Source organism: Balaenoptera acutorostrata, chromosome 21 (assembly GCF_949987535.1).
Source record: "Balaenoptera acutorostrata chromosome 21, mBalAcu1.1, whole genome shotgun sequence".
NCBI lineage: Eukaryota > Metazoa > Chordata > Mammalia > Artiodactyla > Balaenopteridae > Balaenoptera > Balaenoptera acutorostrata.
Genome location: NC_080084.1, coordinates 6,066,462 through 6,093,728, shown reverse-complemented (window position 1 = coordinate 6,093,728; position 27,267 = coordinate 6,066,462). Strand labels below are relative to the sequence as shown.

The 27,267-nt window shown below is 38.0% G+C and overlaps 1 protein-coding gene across 1 annotated transcript in view; it reads right to left on the bottom strand.

Moving 5' to 3' along the window:
• The window catches only part of KAT6A (lysine acetyltransferase 6A), a 116,847-nt gene that overhangs the window by 42,013 nt on the left and 47,567 nt on the right, over positions 1-27,267 (bottom strand). The window contains exons 3-8 of the mRNA XM_057537209.1: positions 19,004-19,112; positions 15,117-15,232; positions 14,443-14,524; positions 11,486-11,621; positions 9,838-10,154; positions 7,264-7,382 (exon numbers count right to left, since the gene is read on the bottom strand). Coding sequence (XP_057393192.1) covers positions 7,264-7,382; positions 9,838-10,154; positions 11,486-11,621; positions 14,443-14,524; positions 15,117-15,232; positions 19,004-19,112 — 879 coding nt within the window. The remainder of the gene's footprint in view (positions 1-7,263; positions 7,383-9,837; positions 10,155-11,485; positions 11,622-14,442; positions 14,525-15,116; positions 15,233-19,003; positions 19,113-27,267) is intronic.

Genomic DNA, 27,267 nt, shown 5'->3' with positions numbered 1-27,267 from the left:
GTTCCATGCAGTTTTACCTCTCAGACTAAACTACAGGCAGTCCTTGCTTTGCATGCTACCATGTTAACTGAAATTTATGCATATCAAAACTGAGATCCAATTTCAGTCGCTACAGAGTGCATGAAGCACGAACACAATTCTGATATGCATGTGTCCCCATCAGCACAGCGCCATGCAAAGCAAGGACTGCCCGTGTTATAACACCTTCACAGGCAGCTATTGTGTTTCTACATCATCGCCACAGTATGACCTGCACATAGTAGGCCCTCAAATATTTGTTGACCTGATGGACCAATAATCACAATGTCTCTTGTATTAATACAATATATACACTGTATTCCTCAAAGCTGAAGTTAATGTTGTTTACTCTACCTGGTAAGCCCTCATTCTCTTCATTTACCTAAATCCTGCTTCTTCTGTGACCATCTCAGATCATACCAACTCTTACTAATCCTAGTATATACTGTGAACATATGGAACAGTCCATATCATTTAATACAGCAACAAATTACATCAATTGGTACTCTGTGCCACTGTTTGCTGTTTATCTTACCTTTTCCTACTTGCATTCAGTATAGGCTTTATGATTTTGATGCCTGTGTAACATCTTTCACAGGGTAATGCAGGATGTTACTGTGATCAGGGGCACAAAAATGGAAGTCACACAGGCTCCAGCTCTAATCCACCTCTACCATTACTAGTTACATAACTTCAGGAAAGTCACTCAACTAAAAGTCTCGGTTTCCTTGTGTAAAATGGAGTGGGTTTCAAGAAGCATGCCCTTCGGGCACTCAAAGAAATCCGGAAATTTGCCATGAAGGAGATGGGAACTCCAGATGTGCGGGTTGACACCAGGCTCAACAAAGCTGCTGGGCCAAAGGAATAAGGAATGTCCCATAACGTATCTGTGTGCAGTTGTCCAGAAAACGTAACGAAGATGAAGATTCGCCAAACAATCTCTATACATCGGTTACCTATGTACCTGTCACCACTTTAAAAATCTCAGACAATTAATGTGGATGAGAACTAACTGCTTAAAGTTATAGAACCGCCTTCGCACCTTGACTTTCCTATTCTAGTTGTAGCTAACAGGCTCATATATCTTAGAGCAGTTCCCAATTACAAGATCATCTGGAAAGTGTTTCCTAAATACTGTGCCTGGGCGGCTTCTCCCCAGTCCCTGGAGTTTCTGAATACCTGAACAGAGCCTAGGCAGGTTAAGATGGTTTTGAAGTACATCCTGGCCTGAGAATGACTGTTTAGGTAGTTGCGACATTGGGCATATAACGTTAATGCTTTTACACGCATGTTTTGTTAATTCTAAGATAAACATTTTTCTAGGAAAAAAATTAATTACTTAATTAAATTAAATAGGGATAACAATCCTTACCTCATAGGGTGAAGAGAGTTGTTGAACCTAGTTTATTCCATTTCTAATTAACTGTTCAATTCTTTATGCAAAGAAGAAAATTATTTTAGTAGCCCACACAGATTTCAAAAATGCTGTTAACTTTCTAGAACCACAAAAAAAAAAAACAATCAAATCCTTCAAAATTAGAAAGCACTAAAATTACTATCAAAATATAATGTGCTATTTGGTGATATTTTATGTAAAAATCATTCTATATATTTCGAGGAGGCTGTTATGCTCTTCAGTGTAATGAGTTGAATACAAATGCTTCTTTCTGGTGATGCATCTTTTAAGAAAAACCATTTCTTCCAAGCTCACAAGATCACTGTTGAAATATAATTCCAAACAAAAGCCTATACTACTAATTTCTTATGCTTCTGTTTTTCTTTTTAGAGGTGGCTCTTTTTCATGAAGTGTTCACTGACTAGCTAATAATGATGGAACATAGTACCAGGCAAACTATATCCTTCTCCTGAAATTAAAAAACAAAAAACAAAAAAAAACAAAAACAAAACAAAACCAATTAATAGGTGACTCTTTTTGGGGGGGGCACTTGCTAAACATTTCAATAATGCTCAACTTAATTAGATAATGTATCACACAAAATTTAATTGTTCAAGATCATCACTATGAGCCATCACTATTGGATTTGCTTTTGTGAGTACGTTTCCTACTAAACGGTAAAAGCTCTATGAAAATAAAAACAATGTCTCATTCATAGCGCCTGCACCTAGCATAGTTTCTAGAACAAAGTAGGTACTTAATAAATGATGGGTTTTTGGTTGGATGGATTCCTGTATTAACTCCTTTATAATTTATCTCTTATGAAGACTGCATAAGACCCTGTAATAAAATCTTCCTGCAAAATTTGTGGAACAAAGGTTGAAGCAGTTTCTACTAAAGAATATCTAGGCTCTCAAAAATGACTTTGTATGTTATGTTTATGAATGCTTTTATTATTTAAAAGCATCTAATCTAATCAATAGTGACTCTCCCCACTGGCTTCAACCCACTTTCTCTGTTTCATTAGGTCAGAGAGCCTGGGAGCTGTCCTTGACAACCTCCCGCTCCTTTACACTGCACATTGAATCTACCACCAAGTTCTGCTGACTCTGTCTCTGAAATGCACTCTAAATCCATCCACTTTTCTCCCATTTCCACTGCCACCTCTCTAGTCTAAGTCACCATCTTCTTCCATCTGGATCACTGAAAAAGCCTCTAAATTGGTTTCCCGGCTTTGACTCTTGCCTAATTCCAATCCATTCCTCATAGAGTGGCCAAAAAAAAAAAAAAAAAAATTAATGCAAATCTGATCTTTCTATTTCCTTGCTAAAACCATTCAATGATTAAAGAAGATGTGGTAGATATATACAATGGAATACTACTCAGCCATAAAAAAGAATGAAATAATGCCATTTGTAGCAACATGGATGGACCTAGAGATTATCATACTAAGTGAAGTAAGTCAAAGAAAGACGAATATCATATGACATCACTTATATGTAGAATCTAAAAAAAATGATACAAATGAAACTTATTTAAAAAACAGAAATAGACTCACAAACATAGAAAACGAACTAATGGTTACCAAAGGGGAAAGGGACAGGGAGGGATAAATTAGGAGTTTGGGATAACAGATACACACTACTATATACAAAAGAGATAAACAACAAGGACCTACTGTATAGCACAGGAAACTATATTCAATATCTTATAATAAACCATAATGGAAAAGAATATTCTAAAAAAATCATTCAATGGTTTCCCACTACAATTACAATAAAAACCCCAATCCTAACTTATGTCCTTAGCTTATCTCTTCAGCTTCATCTTTTGTGACTTTTATTCACTGTACTCTAGTTATACTGGCCTTCTTTCAGTTTCTCAAATTTACCAAGCTTCTTTATGCCTCAAGACGTTTACACAGGCAGCCCCTATGTCTGGAACATTCTTCTTAGTAGTTCTGTGCCTTGCTGACTTTCCACTCAATCTTTAGGTCCCTGTGTAAATTATCACCACCCTAAAAGAGGAATCCCAGACACCTGGACCAGGAAGTGTCTACTATAACTTCTCATTGCATTCTTATTTTCTTCCTATTACTTATCAGTTTGTAATAACAGATTTATTTGTATGATTGTTTACTATCTGTCTCACTCATGAGGCAAAGTTTCATGAAGGCAGAAGCTATGACTTTTTGTTCAGCCTATAGCTCTAGTTCCATGCCGGGCACATGAATTCCAAATGAATGAACCTCATGCAGAAATACCACCATCATCAGAATTTCAGTGCACTGCCAATGAAAATTAGCACAGATTAGAATTCAAATATCTAGTTATTTCTTTGGTGCCAGATACATACATGGACAATCACAAGTTTAATAAAATGCTGGAAGAAACACACAATTAGCCAGATTATTGTCAATACAAATTTATATTGTCTCCACTGGGTCTCAGCAAGGCTCAGCACCCCTTTTAACTCTCCCTAGTAATCTTTCTCTTCACACTCTTATTATTCCAACTCCTGGCCCATTCCTCCCAGCAGAAAATTTCATTTAAACATTCATTCATTAAACAAATATTTACTGAGCCTTTACTATATTCCAGGTACTTGGTATAAAGAGCAGTGACCAAAAAGAAAGTGCCTGTTCTCAAGGCACTTACATTCTAGAAATAAATATTTACATTCAGGAAGTGATAAGAACTATATAGGACAAGCAAGGAGGTAGGGGGACACAGAGTGATACAGTGGGGATAAATGTATGCTATTTCAGTTTGGGATTTAGGAAGGGCCTCTCTCATGGGTGACAGGAGCAGAGACCTAAACAGAGTGAGCCAACTAGACGTCTGGGCCAGAGGAAGGGCAATCCAGACGGGGAGCAGTAAGTGCAAAGGCTCCAAGGCAGAAGGGTGCCTGGTGTGTCTGAGGAAGAGAAGGAGGCCTGTGGCTGGAGCAGAGCAAAGAAGGACAAGAGTGGGAGGACAACGTGGAAGAGGGGGGCAGGCAAGAGGTCACGGTGGGCCTTTTTAAACATTCTAAGCAAGACTGAAAGACACTGGAGGGCTTCTGAGCAGAGGAGTGGTATGTTTCAAAACATTTACTCCGGGCCCTGTATAAAGAATATAGACTAAAGATTGGGGTGAGGAACAGGAGTGGAAGCAAGCAGATGAGTCTGGAGACATTACAACAGCCCAAGCAAGAGGTGATGGCAGCTTAGGCTAAGACAGAGGTGGAAGGGAAAAGTAGTAGTCATATTCTGGATATATTGTGAAGGTAGAACCAACAGGATTTGCTGATGAACTGAATACGTACAGAGCATGAGACAGAAAAAAAATCAAGGATGACACCTCTTTGGGCCTGAGCAAGTAAAAGAACAGAACTACCACTGACTCCTATTCTCCAATAAAAGGAACCAGGGATTCTTAGAGAAATGGCTGAATCTACAGCTAGAACAACAAGAGCGTAGGATATACTGCTGTGGCCAAAAGTAAATATGAATATGGACTATACAAATATTGAATCATTTTGTTGTACACCTGAAATTAATACAATGTTATATGTCAATTATACCTCAATTTTAAAAATCACCAAATGAATAGAATAAATTGGAGAAAGTAACACACACAAAAAAACCAAAGTTAAGGGTGAGGTAGAGATTAAAATCACAATACATGTTCTCAATCTGTGGGGGGCAGGAAATGAGAGACACGTCGGAATGATGCAGGGGCCGGCTTGAAGTTCCCCCTGCCCAAATCTGGAACAATCTGACCATCAAAATAAATATCAATAGCAACAAATGATAAGATAACTCATAAAATAAGAATCTACAAGTCACAGATAGACAGACATATGGATAGAGGGAGGGATGGATGGATGGATGGATAGACAGACTGACAGGAAGAAGGAAAGGCTCTTCCTTACAGCAGTACGCCAATTAATAAACATAAAATAAATGATGGAATTAGAAAATCATCTAATTCCATCTAAAGCAACCAGCAAAGTCTAGCAGGTAAAATTTGATAAGAAATAGGATATTTACATAAAGTGTATTCCCACAAGATACGTATCAATAATTACAGAGGGCAAATGATTTCAGAGAAGAAACGAGGCACGATACCATTGTAACCAAGTGATCAAGTTAACATCACTTGTAACAAGACGAACACCTACTACGTGCCTCCTGGTATGACACGCTGACGAGGACACGTCACCTCTGTAGACATTCTACAAAATAAATGACCTGCACATGTCAAAAATGTCGAGGGCGTGAAAGATAAAGACTGAGAAAGTGTTCCAGGTTAAAGGAGACTAAGGAGACACAACAAGTAAACGATGATCCTAGACTGGACAGTGGACCAGGACAAGGCTTTTTTTTCCTTTTGCTATAAAGAACATCAGTGGTACAGCTGGTGAAATTTGATTAAAATCTCCAGATTAGGTACCATGCTTCACTGGTGTTAAATTCCTGATGCGATGACTGTACTGTGGTCACGTATAAGAACGTCCTTGTTTTTAGGAAATACACACAAATTAGCAGGAATAAAAAGCATTAGCATATGTCTGCAACTTATTCAGGAAAAAAAAATGGTCCTTAAAAAGTGAAGAACTCCTTTGAATTCCCACTGAACATCACGTAACTTTCTACTACAGTACCTATAACACTTTTTTTTTTTTTTTACTTATTGTCCGGAAAAGAATATGCCTTCAGAGGTTAAGCAACTTGTCTGAAGTAGACGTTAGTAAATGAAAGACCAAGGTTTGACCTCAGATCTACCTGACTCAAAGCCAATACCTGGTTAAATCATAAGACGGTGAAATGCCGAGTAAATGTTTGCTGAATATTTATACTGTTGTCTTTATTTTTCAAAAATACTCTACATAACAATCTATTCACTAATGGGTCTCTTAATCCAAAGAGTTTCACCTACGCAACAGGAATCCCCAGCATCAGCCTTATAAATTCTTAATTTCAAGAAAAGAGACAGAACTCAACTTGGCTTACACACTGAGTTGGTGGCAAAGAAGGAAAAAACAAAAGATAAACACAATCCAAAAGAGCCTTTATGATTTACCCCTGCACTCTTCCAATCTGTTCGCCTGCCATTATCTACACCCTACGTTTTTCACATTTTCCCCCATTTTCCAATCTTTGCACTTCTGTTCCTTCTAATTATATGGGACCCCATTCCTTGTCATCCTGATAAACTCTTATACATTCTTAAGACCACCTCAAGTAGTATTTCCCCTCAATGAATCCTTCTCTGACCTCCCCAGACAGAAGTACATACTTGCCTCCCATACTCCCCAAATTCCATGTATTCTATAATTAAACTTTCACATTAAGGAAATTATCTATTTACAAGTCTCTCCTGGCTAGAGAATGAATCCTGTTATTTTATTTACCTTGGCATCTCTAGCATCTGGCACATAAGTAGGTTCTGTGTCTGTACATTTATTATCTTGCTACGTGTTAACAAAGGATTAAGGCAGAAGCATTTAATAAATATTTCCTGAATTAATGAGTATGTGTTTTATCACTTGAGAGAGGCTTGGTTTTTGTTTGTTGGTAAAATCCTAAACTCTTCTTCATACATAAGACAGAAAATATTGATAAATAAACCAAGCTCATTTGATACTGGTAGTCAAAGCAATGTGTTTATCTGCAAAACCAAAGCAGTTATCATGGGTTTGAAAAGAACACCTTAACCAGCAAACTATGCACACGCACAAACCACACCTATTCGCAGATCAGATGGATAAATAAATTGCTATTACTGCTTTACCCACAAAATAATTAATCCTCTGTTTCTCATCCATGAACAAACTGCTTGTCCCATCTGAATATTCAACTTTACCTGCAGTGCTTGTTCTTGGATATCACGAAATAATTCCATATCTTTCTCAGTCATGATTTCCTGGCTCCCGAAAAGCCGTTCCTCACTTTCTTGTTTGCCGTCCCAGCCATCCTGATTGTCTGCACGTTAAGAAAGGGCTCACGTTATTAATGCTACCTTCAGTTTAGCACATGAACTAGAACAAATTTCAAAAGTCTTAATATTATTTATATAAAAGAGAAGAGGATAACATTAAATTGACTCCCAGAAAGATACTAGTCAATAAACAATATGTACATATTATATCTGCCTTATAATGAAAACCCTGAATTGACTTAAAGCTGCTTAAAAATATTAACTAAATAACTAAATTTAAACTTCATTAAAAGAGATACTTCAGTATATACATACATACATATAAAAGTAGAACAGGAAAAAGGTCTAAGAAGTATGAAGTCTATTTTGAAATAACATGAATATAAAACTTTTAATATGAGTTTAACATGTCAACATGCAAATATTGCTTCTTCATTCTTTGGTAGTATGGAAGAAGTTTATGTTATAGCAAGATATAATTTTCATCACTTCAGAGCAAAACAAGGAAATTTTGCTCCTTTTAAAATTCTCAATGATTCTGCAATCTTCATAAGGCCAATACATTCTTATCTCAACAAAAAGATGTATTTCAAATAGCTACTTTAACTGATGCCAAGTACTACCAACTCCCCTCACATTCTGGGTACCCTTTTAAAGCACAAACTCCAAAGCCTGAGTATCACAGATGGTAATCCTCTGGGTAAGTATGACAAATTATTATAAGCATACACTAAATGATGCACCTTCCTCAAATGGGTAAAGAAATGAGTGAAAGGAGCATTGGGGGATTAAGTAGATCACTATCCTCTGCATTTGAAGATGACACTGATTTGGTCTCACTTCCTCTCTGTATGAGTATGGCTGAAAAAAACCCATTAGTGACAGACAGTTCTCTTTTAAAAATCAATTGCACATACAGTTACTCATTTAGTGTAAGAGGAAGGACAAGGACTCACTCTTGACAATATTCCTAAACTGAAAAATACATATATAATCTGAAGATATTCTGTGCCTTTAATGCCCCCTAGTGCATGACACAGACGGATGCAGGCACAGATCTAGCACAGTATTCCGCAGCATTGTATCAGATGGTGCAGATTGCTTCTTAAACTCTACAATTCATAAAGAAAATGACAGAGCCAATTAAAGCAAAAGCTCATACCAATGCCTAAAGCTCAATATTGGTTCTCCATATACTTTATACATTTGCTCTAATAATTTCTAACACTTTCCAGTAGATTCTTCTAATAATCCACCGCCAGTGAAATGGTTAATTCAAAAATGCCTTTTATCACGATCTGCTTTAAGAGATTCCTTCCTAAATCCAACCTAAATGGCTTGCGTATTTTCTTAGATAAATGTACTCAGAGTGGAGCTTATCTACAGTCTACATGGCTGATAAAGACATGAAAAGTACTTAAATGCTTAAACTGTAGTTAGTTGATTGCCACTCAGGTGAAAAGCCAATCAATACAGCATAAAAGGGGGGACCTGACAAGGATGAGGACTTTTCTCTCCTGCAGTGGACCAATCAATCATTGATATAAGCAGGAATGATGAAGCGGTGAATACAATCACCAATGGGACACTGTGGGGAAGGAAATAAAAGTTAAGGAAGTCCTTGCAGCACATGAGACACTACAGACTCAGCCCTGTGATCCAAGAGCCCATTCTTGTTCTTCTGCTTTCCTCAGAGCCCTTTCTAACTTTCTTCACACGGTTAGGCTCTTGCAACTCAACAGCGATGAGACCAGCTCTAATTATCTGGACAGCTCATCAAAATGTTCTCCTCTGACTTGAATTATCTGCTATACTTTTAACTCTTCTCCACAGATGTTTTCTACTTTGAAAACTAGGGACCTGAGCCTGACACATAAGCAAATGGTCTGAAGCTGTGGTTCTCTTTCTCTTTCTTTTTATGTATAATCCATGAAAAATTACAACTGTATTTGCCAAGATCTGAAGTAGAAAAATCAATGACCTCATCATATTTGCATATAGTTTGGTCTTTCACTTATGCTCAGATCAACAGCATTTTATTGGGTTGGCCCAAAACTTCATTCAGGCTTGGAAAAACCCAAATGAACTTCTGGGCCAACCCAATATTTACCTATACTCTGCAATACCCTTCCAGGAATAAAGTAAGCATCTTGATGTTCATCACATAATTTATTTTGTAATTTATGAAATATTACATAAAGTTATCCTTGAGTCAAGGTTATACACTAAATTTCTGTAGACAGATTCTTTGTGGTTCTACCCAAAAAGCATCTTCTTTTCTCTAAAACTCCTACCTGTCCATTCTCCAACTTCACCTCTAGCCTCTAAGTTCCTGCCATAGTTATCACTTGAGCATCACCTACATACATATCTTCAGCACATTCTTATAGTCCAAGACCAATTCTTAATAATCAAATATAAATCTACTCCAGATAACTATTGTTATTCCAAATAACACACTTTGGAATACTTTTTGTTTCTAAGTGAACAAACTTTCACCTGTGGGCCAATCTGAAGTGCTTGATTTTCTGTTGCCCTTTTTCCTGACTCTATATTGCTCAGAGTAGTCCACCACTTCCCCTCGAGGTTTCCGCCCGTCAGGGGAAGGGGTAAAGAATTTGGTAAGGCCATCGATGAGCCCTTTGGTTTTCTTATTGAACTTCAAGGGGACGCTGCCATCTCTGCAGAAGTCCAAGCCATCTATTTGCTCTAGATATCCGTCTTCTGATGACGATGCTGACTGGCTGGAGAGAGTGATTTTACGCTTCCGACCCCTTCCAGGGCCTGTTCGAACTTTGCTGAAGGGACCTTTTGACCTAAAGAATCAAACAGGGAAAAGGGAAACTATTAAAAAGAAATCTTTATATGGTTTCTATTTAATATATAACACACAGTAAATAACCTACAACTATATTTTAAAAATCTGTATCGTTAAGAATATTCCATAAACTGTAAATATTATATGACTAAAAAGTAATGTTATTAGAAACATCTATTTCTGGGAAGACTATTCATTTTATAGTGAAAAGAATCCTAGGCCAGGAGTCAGAGGGCATATCTGAGTCATAATTCTGCCACTTACTAGCTGCATATCTTGGACAAATTACATTCTCTTTAAACAACAGTGTCTTCATCTATACAATGAAAGTTGTACCAGAGAAAAACTAAGACCTTTCCAGGTACGAAGTCCAAGGATCTCTGCACCAACTCAGAGTTATACTCTTACCTCTAAACATAAGGATGTTATGTCTCTGCAAGTCAGGAATCAAAAGATCTTTTTACAGGAAAGTTAAAGCTTGATTTAAGATTTAAAATATGAACTACAATACTGGTTCTATGTATTTCAAGCCGCTAATGCCCACTCATTTCAGCTATACCACCTTCGTCTTAAGTGTACAAAGGGTGGGTAAATTTTGTGAGAGGCTGACAGGCCTAAAGATAGTTTACATATCATCAAAGGTGAATTACTGTAGAGATACTCCAAAGAAAAGAGAAAATTAGCTACTTAATCTTGCCCCACCTCCTCCAGACCTAGCCCAGTTTTCTAGTCCACAAGAGATAATTATATCCCTGATTTCTGTTAACAGATGAAAATTCACGTTATTTTACTTCAGGACACAGAAATGGAACTTAGCTATGACCTCAACAGGAGAAGCTATCCAGCAATCTGTACATATAACAGAAATAAACTACTGAGATTACATCAAGAGAAGAATCTGTGAAATGCTTCAATAATGTCATTTTTTCTTCCTTGTTTTTTAGGTAAAAGAAGCAATCTAAGGTAACGGTTTAGAGCCAGACCTTGGGGCCAGCCTATTGGGGTTTTCATCTCAGTTGAACACTTACTATAAACTATGCAAGTTAATCGTTCTAGACTGTAGTTTCCTCCTTTGAAAAAGGAGAGTACCAACAGTACCTACTTCACTGGGCTGGTGGGAGAATTAAATGATTTAACACAAGTCAAGCACTTAGAACAGTGAGTGCCTTGGCACTTTATTAAGGGCTCAGTAAGAGTTAGCCATTATTATTACATAAAAGTGGCAGCTATGACAACTGCGTGTCTTTTCGCAGAGCAAACAAGTGAACCCTGTGCTACAGAGAAGACCCTATGCTCTTCTCCCCTCACCTTGCCACAAGTACAACTTACACCGTGTTTTGTTTCTTTAACCTGTTTTTTGGGCGTCCTATTGGATTAGCATAGCGCCGTTTTATCTGTGCCGCCTTTTTCTGTAGAAGTTTTCGTCCTTTTTTCCTAGGTCGACATATCTGACATATCCACATGCCTATAAAGAAAGAAAATTCCACATAAAAGCACAATGGACATAAACACACTGAAAGAGTTCAGATACTCTAAGCCAGGAGTTCTTAACCTGTTTCAGGTCAAGGACTCTCATTTGAAAATCTGATAAAAGCCCCCCAGAAAAATAAACATGAAAACATACACACACAAAATTCTACAAACAACTGGAAGAGACTCACAAATATCCTGAAGGCCACACATGGCTGAAGTCCACTGATCCTCACTTTATACCCAGAACCCACATACGGGCTTCTAATTACTGTTCTGCAAGAAAAGAAGCCAGGTTCCCATAGAGGAATGGCTGAGTCCAGGACTGGAGCTGGGAAAATACAAGATAACCTGGAACAGCCTGTGGTGCCAGGAAAGAAAGAAGCGCCCAACAGATGATGAAGGCGTGTGAGAAGGACCCAGAGAAAGAAGCGCCCAACAGATGATGAAGGCGTGTGAGAAGGACCCAGAGAAAGAAGCGCCCAACAGATGATGAAGGCGTGTGAGAAGGACCCAGAACCCAACGTGAAGGAACTCCCAACAGCCAGATCTGGGTCAATCCAGAAAAAAAGGAATAATCACAGCAATGGACTATAAGCCATAGCATAAAATAAATATCCATGAGTCCATAATGATTTGAAGAGCTGAATAAATAAATAAGTGGGAGAAAGGGATCACTCTTTCTTTTTTTTTTTTTTGGTGTGTTTTTTTTGTTGTTTTTACATGTCCATTTATTAAACAAGAACTCCTTCATGACAATTTAATACAGTATTTATTAACGATTAGTGTTGAGAAAATTATTTCCCCCTACATACAAAAATACAGATTTGAACACTCTGAAAACAATCAGGACAAGTACCGTGAAAAATTGGTTCTTCAAAAGAAATAAAGGGGGAAAACTGAGGGCAGCACAAGGCTTTGTCTGTTGTCAGGGACAAACCAACAGAAGCAAAGGCTTTGGGGTCCCCAAACCACTCCAAATGGATAGAGTCAAACCTGGGAGCCCGTGGGAGCCAGGGGGTGCCCACCCCAGGGCAACCATATCGGCTTCAGAAGCCAGGATGGGAGCTCTGACAGCAAAAACCAAAGTTTGCCAAACAGGCATCACCTCAGATCATCTCACAGCTGGGGATCACTCTTTCTTATAGCAGAATTACAGTTAGTAAATGTAGAAGAAATGATGGAAATAGAAAAATCATCACTATGTAGACAAACACCACAGTAAAAAGTGGTGCATGCACGAATCAATGACTGATGCTAAAGGAGATACAAAGCAGAAAAAGAGTAACTTTAAGGTGTCTGTCAAGTTTCTCCACTATAATCAAGTGGTCCAAGTTAACACCAATATTAATAAGACCAGTATAATATACCCCTGTTATGATACACTAAGAGGGCACAACATCACTTCTCTAGTATTCTTGTCAAACTGCATAGCCTCAGTCTAATCACGATAAAGCAAGAGACAAACCCAAAATGAAGGACTTTCTACAAAATACTTGGCCAGTATTCTTCAAAACTGTCAAGGTCAGGAAAGACAAAATCTGAGGAACTGACTGGAAGAGAGTAAGGAAATATGACAACTAAATGTAATGTGACATCCTGGATTGGATTCTCAGGACCAGAAATTCAAATAAGGTCTGTAGATTAATCACATCAGATCAATGTTAGTTTCCTGGTTTCATTAACTGTAAGATGTTAACTTTAGGGGAAGCTGAGTAAAGGGTACAATGAGAACTCTCTGTACTATTTGTACTACGTTTCTGTAAATCTGAAATTATTTCAAATAAAATATTGCCTGCTTTAAGCTTCCAAAAACTTCCTTTGTAGGCATTAAATACACAGGAATGAAGTCCTAAGAAAATCTTTACTATCTTGAAGGATTCTCAGAAGGCCTTTTGTCCACATTTCAAGTAAATGGAAGAGGTAGGAAATGGGGGATACTTATTCTTCCAATACATATAAATGTAGGCTCTTCAAAAGGTGACAATCAATAGTGGCACAGAGGAACTCAAGTAAAATCCTAAAGTGGAATAACTTGGCTATAACTAAGGTTGAGTCCCTTTCCATCAACAGGAAAAATTTCTTCAAACAGACACATCAAGTATCCCATAAGCATTTTACTTAAGAAACCTATAAATCACAAAATCCGAGTTGAAAATGGAATTTATGGTAAGACAAAGCAGAGAAGACTAATGATTTTTTTTTTTAAGAAACTTATAAGCATATGATAAGATGAAAATCCAACCAACAGGCAACTGTATCCCAACTAAATACCTTTCAAGGAACAGGAGTCAAAAGAATAGAATAACATTATTAAGCTGTATTCTTCTGATTTGGGCACCTGTTTGTTTGCAAAATGTTATAAAATTTTTAAGGTTTTCGATAAATCAGAGGCCCTGATAGCTTTAGGCCCCTCAAAAGTGATGAGCTGTGATATAATCAACATGACCTAATACAACTTCACTTCTTCCTTTCAAGAAACAGATATTTCAAACTATTACATAAGGCAAGTATTTTGCCCTCTAGCTATAGAGAGTTGGCAAAAAATTATAAATGAACACCTTCACCCTCCATGGATACTTAAATAATGAAAACAGAGGAAACTAATAATAAATCCACACCACATAAGAATGTTAGGATGCCTAAACAGAAAGACTATCCCCACCTTTAGGGTGACTGCTCGCTCTCTTTCTACTTACACAACACCAAATAGGAAGATGCAAATTATTCTCTCATCTTAACAAAGCAGATTAAAAAGCGCTTTCACTAACCTGCCCCTTTATATTGCCAGACTGATTTCAGAAAGTATTTCTTACCTTTTGGCATCCGGGTGAGTGGCGGATCACAACACTCCATGTGAAAACCTCGGTCACAGGAATCACAAAAGAGCATGTTATCCTAAAGGAGAGAAAGAACAGTTTGGTTCAACCTTGTGAAACATGTCAGGATCACGACTTCATGAAACCTAGGAAGCTCCTTTCCATAAAGAAGATGAGTTACCATAATAATAAAAGTTCCCTTAATTTTTATTAGTTGAGTAAACGGACAGCCTGAGTTAGCAAAAAGTTTTGCTTCATCCATCTTTAATAAAAACTAAAGTTTCATTACTTTTAAGTTTATCCAGTAGCCAGATACAAGCTAACTTTAGTCTGTTTTAATAAAAGAAGAGAAACGGATGACTGTAATTAATATAACTGACCATCCCTAAACGAATACCTCCATATTACTCAAACAAATTTCACGAGTATTTCTTTAACGTAGCTAGTCTCTCTGCAAACATACAATTAAGGTGCTTCAGAAACTACCTAGAAATCATCCAAGTGTCAATGAGCAAGTATTCTACACTAATGATGTGTAACTTGAAGGAGCTACTGTTCTAAATTCTGCTGGACCAAGTGACTGAAAATAACCAACCATGCTTCGAGGAAAATGCCAGTTGTACATTCTACTTCTAAATGAAACATTCACGTTGGAAGACGAAGATACTCACTGCATTTTTGCCTTGATCGCGACAGGAGCTGCACGTTTTACACTCGATGCACTGCCACCGTAAGGCCTTCACTCTAACCGTTAGCTCGGGGGAAAACTTTAAACACGATGGATGACCTAATAAGGGGAAAGTTCGCAAACGAAACAATCAAGAATCATTTTGTAACTGTATTAAAGGAATGAGGTAGAAAAAGGCAATTTTCTTAAATCAAAACATCAAGGAAAACAAGAAGCCCCTGGAAGCTTGCCACACACGCCTCATCAGGACTGGGCACTCAATTCAGGTTTATGCGTGCTAAATACATCACCCTCCCCAATTTGATTATAAAAAACTTGACAAACTCCAAACTTTTATTAAGCCTGCATTAATTAAAGCACTATGTGTGTACACATGCTCCCACGCATACGAATACAAAACATGCCTGGGCCACTTCTGGAAGAATAACACAAAAACTGTTTACAACTGTAACATCCTAGGATATAGAGCTATAAATATTTTGCAGGAAAAGGATTTTACATTTTACTTTATACCCTTCTGTGCTCTCATTTTTAAAACAATAACATGTGTTACTTTTATAACTAAAAAATATATTTTAAAAATCCCACCATTTAAAAGTGAGTTATGTGCTCATGATTTAAGGCACTCAAGCTAAAACTAAAACCTAAGCAATATTTCTACTGTGATCAAAATTAATAGTAACACAAAAAAATGTTTCCTCTCCCAAAAGTCAGTATCAGTTTGATTCTCAAAAACTTAGGGTAGCCAATTTGCTCTCAACTCTGAAAAGATTTATCCCTTTCCTCTAAAAATTCGTTATGTTTATTTTTCTTCAGTGAGAGAAAGGGTTGGTTAAATTATCTTCTCTCCTCTCTCTTCTATCCCTAAATAATTTTCTCTTTTAAGAGATGATAAGAAATTTATCATCAAAACATCACTAACATCCAAGGAAAATGGAAGAGGTGTAAAAGCCTCACCCATAATCTCATCATCCTAGAACAGCCACTTTCGTGTCCTACTCTTCCTTTGAAAAGTAACTAAAGCCCTTGCATGGTTTTAATTATAGAATATATACGGCTTTGTTTTGCTTTTCTCCATTATTTTATTCAAGCAAACTTTATATTTACATTCCTTAAACTGATTATATTCCACTGACTTGACACACTATAACCTACCTGACCATTTCTCTGTTGCAAATATTTAGACAATTACCCGTAACAGTTATTAGATCACTAAAGTGAATTATTTCATGATGATAGATTCTTTCCTTCTTTTAAGTTAATTCCTGAGAATAAATTCCTGAAAGAGGAGTTGGTGAGTGAGATGAAATAAACATTGTTATAGCTTGAGAGGTAGACTTGCACTGCCAAAACATGCTTCAAATCCTATGATATAATACCCAGTGCCACCAGCAAAGCACAAATATTTTACTGCAATTTTATCAGCTCCAGTTTGGGCTCTCTTATCTTTCGAGCTCTATAAAAGCTATAAAATAACACTTCGCTGCTGCTTTGGTGTGCGCTCCTATTATTATTTGGGTAGAACGTTTTTCACACGCTCAACTCTTAACTTTCTCTCGTGTGAACTGCCTATTCATAGGCTCTGCCCCCAGACTTCACGTTTAGAAATGAAAGCACACGCTCAACTCTTAACTTTCTCTCGTGTGAACTGCCTATTCATAGGCTCTGCCCCCAGACTTCACGTTTAGAAATGTAAGCACACGCTCTATACTTTAGAGCTTTTGGCCCCTTGCCATATTTAATGCAATTATTTTTCTCAAACAATTCTTGCTTTTTAAAATTTGGGGTATTTTAGTTCTCAATTTGAAAAGTACCAAATTTCGTATACTTGACCATGTCCATACTTTCTTCCTTGGTTATTCTGATAGCCAAGCTCCAAGCAGCCCTCCTGGTAACAACACCAGTTCACGCCCTTGTGTAGTTCTCTCCCACACCAAACAGGATACTGCTGAAATGACAGCGTGACTTCTAAGGTAAGTATAAGAGATGCTGCCAATTCCACCTTCCTCTTTCTCTCAGATACCTGCTTGGGGGAATCAGCCGCCACCTGTGGACACTCATGCAGCCCTATGGGAAGGTCCACAGGGCAAAGAGCTGAGGCTTCCTGTCAACAGGCAGCATTAACTTGCCAGCCAGGTAAATGAGTCACCATGAAAGCCTTCAGATGACACAAGCACAGGACCTGCAATCTTAATTGCAACCTCATGAAAGATCCCAAATCAAAACCACCCAGATAAGCCACTCCCTAATTCCTGACCCAAAGAAACAACATGAAATAAACAATGTTTGTTGTTGCTTTTAGCTGCTAAGTTCTGTAGTAATTTATTTCTATAGCAAGGGTAACTAATAGTTATTTATCTTACTAGTTCTTTAAAAGTCCCCTCTACAGTAAGATTTTCAAAGTACGCTCGTCCCTATCTTACAGAAACTCAGAGACCACCTCAAATATCATGCTTCTCAGAAGGCAGGGCTATAACACAACCCTCTCCCTGCTCCCATTTCATTCCTACCTCACCTAAACCAGATTCATTTTTACCTGTTTTATATATTTGAGTTCTCATAAGATTTCTTAAGGGTTCCATTACTAAAATAGTTTGGAAATCACTGTATTGTATGACATGTCACTATATTTTTGTCTAACCTTTTAGGATTTTATGGTTTATATTTAACTGTGAAACCCACCCAGAATTCATTTTGGTTTGTGGTATTATGCTGAATATGGTCACCACTACTCGATCTCTTCCCACCTCCTTCTAATGCCTTCTATACATAAAAACCGAAAAGCTGAAGACTATACTTCCCAGACTCTCTTGCAGTTAGGCTCTAGATACGAATTAAATTCTACCAATGGGATGTGTTTGGGTGATTTCTGAAAGGTAGTAATGAAGCAAAGACCATCTTCTTCCTGATACTGTTTTCTAATGAAAAGTTATGAAAACGCCAGTTTCATAACTCTCCACCTTCATGGCTATCCAGAAGCAGTTGTGACAACGGCCAAATTCAGCATTTCAGCACCAGCTACAGAACTCAACGGTTCTGCAGTACTTCCCACTTCCACCTCTTCCAGATGGAGGCAGACGCAGTGGCTCCCTGGTGGGCCAGTCCTGCAACGTCCCAGGAATCAGTCCTTGAGGCCCAGTCCAGAGCGTGCCTCTTCAGCCCTTCCAACGATCTCACAAAAACCTGATTCTAGTATTAAATTCCTCTCCCCTTGAAGTATGTAGTGTGTTTTCTGCTTTCGGGACTAAATCCTATTTGTCACTGGTATAAAACACTGACTATTAAGCCAGTGATTAAAGATACTGCAAAGCCGAGTACGTTCTTAAAATGCAGACCAAGACTATCTCTGGAATTGACAAATTAGGAGACTCTTTGCAAAACCTTTTTTAGAGCCCAGAGTTTCACACAGCTCACTAAATTGCAGTGTCAACGCTCTATTTCCCAATGTGACATATGTAAGTTTCTATCAAGAAAAACAAATCTGTTATCATCCTGGTTCTATTCATGAAGCCTGAGGCATAAATCAAGAAAGGTAAGTAGTGATTATTAAAGAAACCAGCAATAACTTCTAACTGATTGCTGTGATTCGAACAGATGTTTGACAGTGAAATATAAAGACCAACAGAAAAAAATAAGTCTATGGAAAGCTTTTTATAAAAACAACAATAACAGCTGAGGCCTGATTTAACTTAACTGAATAAAACATTTCAACTATACATTTAAATCCCTCCCTCATCTAGAAGCTCATCTCAGGTACCTAAAACCAGAATCAAATTAAAATGTTCCTTTCTTAAGGACCAAGGGTACAAACTCCAGTCAAACATCCTCTCGCCTGAGGGCACCTGTCACAAGGACACAAGGGCTACATACCACTGTTGCCGCAGTCTGCACAGGAGATGAGTTCCTCTGGCTTCTTTTCTCGGTTTTGGTCTTTTGTACCAAGACAGAAACTACAGATGGGGATTGGTTCAGCAACTGGCTGTAAAGAAAAACACAATTCACTCAGGTACTGGGGCTTTTTTTTAGTATAAATATAAAGACATTACAATTACAGTTGTAAATTCCTTCGAGAGTTACATATGACTTTGGGACAAATGTATCCCCCTCCTAAATTTCCAACAAAGTAGGTGAGTTTTTACCAAGCTGCTTTGGCTGGGCCTTTACAAACGGTCCCCGTAGTGACAAGTTTGGTCCAAAAAATCATATCCCAATCATGTTGGTCACTTAGAAACTAAATGATACAGTGTGGATTAGGCAAAGCAAATCCATTACCTAAGAATGAAAAATTCAACTGAATTAAGCACAAGAAATCATAGTATCAGCCCTTAAAAGGCATGTGATGTAGGAGAAAAATAAGATGTTTAATAAGCATAATGAAAGGTAACAGTAAGAGCTCTGTACAAATGGGAAGGATAAATTCCAACTGTGGTTTGGAAGAGAAGGGTTGAACGAGGAAGGTAACACATACTAAGTGCCAGTACTTAATACGTGTGTGTTATGGTATCTTGAGAAGCTTGTCCAAGGACAACAGATACTAATTGTTAAAAGCAGGTTTAAAGCTAGGTCTCTAGGTTCCTCCACAGCACTGGATGGAGAGAAAGGCAATACAGGTAGTATAAACAAGGTGAACTTCGGTTTGCAGTCTGCCAAGGCTAGTGCTTAAAGGATATGGCTTCCGTGATAAGCGGAGGGAGGAAGACTAGACCAGTTCTTTAAGACTGCCACTGAATGTCTTATAAAGAAGTTGGACTTTATCCTCAAGAAAAGACGAACAGGTTACTGAACCAAGAGACGATCAACTGTATTTGACAAAAATAATTCCAGTAGCAATAACAAAGACAAACTGGGGAAAACCTAAAGATAGGTAGAACATTTAAACAGGGATTGCAATAGTCTGGTGAAGACAAGGTAAGAACCTGAACCAAAGCTAAGGGAATGGAATAGGAAAACATAGCTATGGACTCAGAAACCAGCTAGTTGTGGAAGTGACAGAAAAGGAATTAAACATGACTAACTTAACTGAAAAGATGGTGATGTCATTAACTGTGAAAGGTGAGTCATTTTAAAGAAGAAAACCAGGAGGAAAGCAAAGGGATGATGAATCTGATTTCAGGTGTGTTTAGTTGGAGGTACTCTCAGTCACCTCTCAACTACTTATGCTAAGCATTGTGCAGGACAGCGATACAAACCCCTCAAGATGCTTTTAGTCTACAGGGGAGAACAGATGTTTGCAGGTACCATGATAGGGAAACAAAGGAAGAAGTGATCAAGTAGGGAAAAGTGGTATCAGGGAAAGGCTTCACAGAGGTATCTGACAGGCAGGCATACCTGAAGGGGATGTTCAAAGAAAATACAGAATCATACAGAATTGGATTTGGGAGTTGGGAGGTATGAGCTTAGTTTGGGACTTAATGAGCTTAAAATGCCTAAGAACCATCAAAGGGGCAATGCCCATGGATCTGGAGTTCAAGAGAAAAGGTGGTCTGGAAATAAAAATCTGGAAGTCATAGACAGTCAGCCCTCCATATCCGCAGGTTCCACATCCTTGAATTCAACCAACCGTGGATCTCAGTCAGCTGAATGTGGAACCCGGACCCTGCAGATACCTTGAGGGCTGACTGCACATACAAAATGGCAGTAAGGCCATCAGAGTTGATGAGTTCTCCCATGGAGAGCAGGTGGCAAGAAGAAAGCCAAGGTCAGAACATCAATATTTAAGGGACTGGCAGAGGAAAAAGCCTGAAAAGGAAATAGACTAATCAGAGAGTTGGATGGTACATCAACGTAAAAATGTCCAACACAAGCAAACTAACAGTACTGCTCAGCCAAGAGATAAAATGAGAGATGAACAGTAGGAAGCTGTCTTAACAACTGTGCCTGTGGTAAAGACAACCACATCCTTTCTTTAAAAAGAAATATGAAAAGGAACCAAGGAATAAAGTCGGGAAAGACTTCATCCAAGAGTAGAAACTTGAAGTAACCTCTAAAGAAGGCAGAAGCAAGGTCAAGAGGCTTAAGCTTTATGCTGTAGCCTCTAAGTACCACAAGAAGATTTTAACAGAGGAATGATATGAGTAAGATTTGAAGTTTAGAAAAGTCACTCTGTACGTGGTTGGAAATGGACGGGAAGGGATATGATCTATGATCCAGGCCCTGAGTAACAAGGGCCTGCATTAAGGCACTGATGAAAGGACTGGAGAAGAGACAAAAGAGGTATTTAAAGGTGTAACTGGCAGGAACTGCTGGCTAATTGATTTGGGGTAGGGAACACAGTAAGAAGGACGCAAGACTAGAAAGACACCATTAAAGAAGTAAAGAGGCAAGCCACAGAATGGAAGATATTAACTCACATTTAACCAACAAATGTTCATATCCAGTACTGTATATACAAAGAACTCTTACATGTCAATAAGGAAAAGACAGACAGAAGACTTCAACAGGTACTTTACAACAGAAAATACATATGTAATATACAAGTGGCCAATAAACATAAGAAAAGATGCTCAACCTCACTAGCCATCAAGGAAGCAGATCTTCAAGGAAGGCTAAAATTATGAAGACTGGCAATAGTAAGTATTGGTAAGAAAGTGGAACAAAAGAAACTCTCTTACACTGCTGATAGGAATATAAATTGACAAAACCACTCTGAAAACTACTAAAAATAAACACAGCATACCATATGATCCTGCACTTCCACTCCTGGCTATATACCCAAACGAAGTACATACACACAATATATAATAAAGCATACACAAAAAATGAGCAGAGCAGCATTATTCATAACACCAAAATCTACTCAAATAAAAACTACCCAAATAACTATCAATGAATGGTTACACAAATAAATTATGCTATATCCATACAGTAGAACATTAAACAGTAATGAAAATAAACAAGTTACAGTCAACAACATATCACAAACAACAGCCAAAGAATAGACCCAGAAGAATACATAATATATCATTTTATTTATATAAAGTTCAAAAATAGCTCTATATTATTATAAGTCAGGATAGTGATTACCTTTAGGGAGAAAGAAAGAGGTAATGAATTGGAGAGGGACTTCTGAGGTATAAATAATGTTACTTTTCTTGACCTGGATGATGGTTTCATGGATCTTAATTAGGAATTAAGGCATACACTTACAATCTGTGTACTTTTCTGAATATATATTTTAATTAGAAAGTTAAATTTAATTATGAACATCTATTGAGTGTATTGGCTGTGGTACTCAATATACTCTGGAATATTCTGAAAGAAATACCGATGGTGATTTAGACAGTGAAGTTTGGAACTTAGAAAAGAGGCTAGAGATAGATTTAAAAAACATGAGCATGCAAGTGATAACTGACAATGCCCAGTGAGAGGGTGGAGGTAAGTGGAGTGGGTGGAAGGGGTAGAGAGTAAAGGGAGGGGAGTGGAGAAGTGAGACAAAGTCGGGATAGAAGAGCAGCAACATTTAGAAGCATCAGAGGAAAAGCAGGCCAGAAAGGACCAAGACAAAACAGAACCAAGAGAAGTGATGACACAAGAATTTCAAGAAGCAGAGAGTAATCAAAAATCAATGTTGGGAAGATAAAGTAACTACTGGATTCTACAACTGAGAAATAGCTGGAGACCTCACTAAGACAGAGCCCTTTTCAGTGACAGGATAAGAACTGAAGTCACAGGAACCAACAAGCTGCCATGCAGGGACAGAGAGTAGACAGGAGACAGCTAAAAGGAAATGACAAAGGGTTTTGATGTGTTCTAGTTATTTCAAATGAGAAAGACTAAACCTATTTAAATGTGGAAGAGAAGACACACATGGTCAAAGAGATTCAAGAAACAAGAAATAACAGGAACATATTATGTAGTAAGGATTAGAGCTACACTGTTCAATATGGCAGGCACTACAATATGTGCCTATTTAAATTTAAAATAAAACTAATTTAATCCCTCAGTCATACTAGCTACATTTAAATTGCCCAGGAGTCACATGTGGCTACTGACTACAGTTTTGGACAGCAAAAATATAGAACTATTTCATCATTACACAAAGTTCTACTGGAAAATACTGGCTTAGAAAAGAGAATGGATTTGTAAGCATAGGTAAAGGGACTGGCCTTCACAGACAGAATGGTGTAGATGCATACTGCTTGTAGGTGGGATGGTGGGAACAGGGAAAAGTCGAGGATGCTCACTTCCAACAGCCTCATTATTTCTGGAAAATAGGAAATAAAATCACCTGCTACAAGTGGGACAGGGATTGGCTAGACAGACCATGAGAAAGTGATAACTGACAGAGAAAACTGAGAGGTGAGACTGGCTGGGTTTAAGAACAGAGGTAACAACAACAACAGAAAAACCTCCTATCAAAATGGAAATGGACACACATTCCTCAGGCAAGACAGAATCAGCAAAGTATGTATTAACATAGAATAAATTTGAAATACAGAAGAGAAAAGCTGATGGAATCCCTGCAAAGTGGCCTCTATATTTTCACTAAAATAGAAGGCTATGTTTTTGCTTAAAGAGAAGTAGATAGGTATGGGTTTGGGCATTTACAGAGAGCAGAAAAGTCTGAAAATCTGCGTGGAAAGTGATAGGGAATCACTTTGTGATAGAAAATAAAACTGTCAATCAGCCCTAACCACAAAGCTAAGATAGGAGAGAATCAATTTGTAGTATTTCCAATCAAGACAGCTGTACAACTTTCCTTAACACCTGGGAAGCCTTGGACTCACAAAATCAGAGAACTGTAGATTGACTAGATAAGCTAAAGGGTGGGAATTCCCCAGAATGCAAATGCAAATATTTCTACAATAGTGGGCCACAAAGTTAAGGCTGGACATCACAAGCAGAACAGGGCTTGACAAACTGAAAGTCTGAGTTAAGGACCCATAGGAATCCTGATCAAATGGAAATAAAGGTCCAGTAGAAAGTAAAAGAAACAGAAAAGTAGAAAGACTAAAGATCGTGGTTAGCAGAGGAGTGTTAGAGTTTCTGATTTCCTACGTATGAAGTTCTTGCTAATAAAGAAAACCCCAAATAGCAAATGTGCATGAATTCTTTAACATTTAGTAAACACTATTCTAGACAATTGAGGGTACAACGGTGAGAAAGACAAAGCTCCCACTTTCAAAGAGTTTTACATTCCAGTTGAAAGCAGAAGAAAGTAAAATTGAAGACAATGAAAGAAGTCAAAAAGCTGGGAAAGCATGATCTTAGAAGAATCATTTACATGTGTTCAACTCAGCAAAAATGATGACTGTGCCCAAGATAGGAAAGTTTTGCAAAAACTTTTTTAAGTTTTAGAGAAAAGAATATTGGTAAATGACAGCTCTCCCCGCCACCCGCCTGCACACACACACAATCAGAGCTCATGGTGGGAAGAACTTCATGTCAGAACTTGTTCAATAAGAGAACAACAATCATCTGAGAAGTGGTAAAGATCAAGGACTGTGTATCAACTTGTCTTCTTGGGTCTCTCCCCACCCACCCTCTTTTTAAAATAGGGATAAGAGTATGGAAAAGTAGCTCCACTAGGAAGATATGGACACAGTCCAATGTAAGGATCTGCTACTGGTAGACTAGTGGTTCCACTTTCACATAAAGTGCAGTGTATCATTTCAGCAGTCTGGCTAAAAAAGAAACAAAGCTGGGTTCAGATAAAGAATCCTGTATAACCTGCAGTCTTGGAGCTGGAGAAACCTATGTTACAATAAGAAGCTACAGGGCAGAGCAGGAATAGTATCATAATTCAAATTTAGTTACCGTAATTAACAGATATTAAGTTAATCTGCTGCTACTTCTGAGGGATAGATTAGATCATACTTAAGGAAGCAAACATGCAAGGATGAAGAAAAGAGGAAGTCTGAAAAACAAATTGTTATTCTTCAGTATAGGAAATGTAGTCTTAAAAAAGTAAAACTATGCAGTAATCTGTGTCTTCAAGCATATATCTTTGTCATCTAGAACCAGACAATAAAGTTCTTAATGGCAGAAATGTTATTTAAAATCATACCTAAGAAATCTTTACCGAAACTATCCCCATATGTTCCTGTATGTTCCCTGTAATATTACTGCCGTTAATATTTTTCATATATGATCACTGCTCCATATTACTAGATTTTGTCTGCCTCAAACAAAATAACTGAGTTCATGCAAGTCTTTCATTAAAGTTGGAGGAAAGGGGTGGGCAGTGATTTAGACATACTGGCTGCATGGTTAACTTGGAGCTGTGCAGGCAGTGTAACTCAGTTATTCTGGTACTTATCAAACGACCACAGTCTTAGACCTTGCCTACTCCCTACACAAAACAATTTGATTATTATCAGCAATAAAAAGTTTAAACAGTATTGGTATTTACAGTGTGAAAATAAGACAGGCTGGAAAGCAATTTGTTAAGTCAATTAAAGACACTGGTCCAAACAGACTCAAATTTTATACAGACAGATACTTTTCAGTAACACATGGCAGTACAGCCATAATTTCCTTGAACTAAACACTGTACACTGAAGATGTTTATTCTTTGACGTCACAGGACCAAGCATAAAAATAATAAATATTTTAGCTACCAAAACAAAATTGAATCCATAAAGAAATACTATTACCAACAGTGATCGTGATATTTTAACTAATTGATAATTTCAGGTGTTTTTAAAAAAATTATTTTCAGGGCATTTTTTTAAGTGCAATTTGGGAAAGAGTAACAGTACTTTGAGGATGAGTCATTTTAGCTGATGAACTAGAAGCAAAAAAGTGGTTTAAATAAATCATCTAGGTTACAAAATAAATCTGAGGTTTTCTGTGTTGATCAAATAGAACTGCTAATCAGTTAACTTTGTGATTTGTTTTAGCATATGCCTAACCATATCGTGACGTGTGTAAAAAATTACAACTCCGGGCTTCCCTGGTGGCGCAGTGGTTGAGAGTCTGCCTGCTAATGCAGGGGACACGGGTTCGAGCCCTGGTCTGGGAAGATCCCACATGCCACGGAGCAGCTGGGCCCGTGAGCCACAACTACTGAGCCTGCGCGTCTGGAGCCTGTGCCCCGCAACAGGAGGGGCCGCGATAGTGAGAGGCCCGCGCACCGCGATGAAGAGCGGTCCCTGCACCGCGATGAAGAGTGGCCCCCACTTGCCGTAACTAGAGAAAGCCCTCGCACGAACCGAAGACCCAACAGAGCCAAAAATAAAAAGAAATAAATAAAGTAGCTATAAAATAAAAAAAAAAAAAAAAAAATTACAACTCCAGATCATTCTCATTCCCAAAATATCACTGAGCATGAAAATCAGTGAGAAAAGCTAACACTACATTGTGTTCACTGTAAGATTTGAACCTGAAATGTACTGGGGTAGTGATATTTGTAACATTTTCCAAGTAAAACTCTACCAGCTGATTTCAATTATCCTGTATCACAAAGATAAAATAAGAACAATTGATAATCCACGAGTAAAGTTTTTTAAAATATGTATAGAGATACACGATATGCAATATAATCACTGTTCCCAGAACTGTCCAAACGTAGTCCTTATTTCTGATTGTTCTCATATCTATATAAAGTAAACTTACTCCTACAGCTAATAAAACAAGAAAAAAAATTGTAGCAAATGACTTTACACACCGTTAAACACAGAGTGAGCCTCTTAGAAGGTAAATCAGAGCAGTCGCTTGGTGCCCCAAACTCTCCATCCAGCCCAAGCACTTCCAGCTTAAAGGCCCCACGTGACCTGTACCCCCCCACACACAAGCCCACAGTGGCCTCTCTGACCTAATCTCCTATTGCTCTCTCCCTCTCACTTTCTACTCCAGCCTCCTTGCTTGCTCTTTCTTTACAAGTCAATTGTTCCAGGCCTTTGCATTTGCTTTCCTTCTATCTGGAAAGCTCTTCCCTAGATCCTTCCGATCTCTACGCAAAAGTCACCTTCTCAGTAAGGCTTTCTGTGTCCTCCAACACTTCAAAGCAACTCACCAGCTACAATAATTCATAATCCCTGCCTTGCTTTATATTTTCTCCTTAACCCTTTTCACTAATTAAAATATTGTGTGTGTATGTGTATCTTATCATTTGTCCCCCACTAAATGTAAACTCCATGAAGGCTCTGATTTCTGTTTGTTGAGGACTGTATTCCTAGTACTAAGAACAGCGC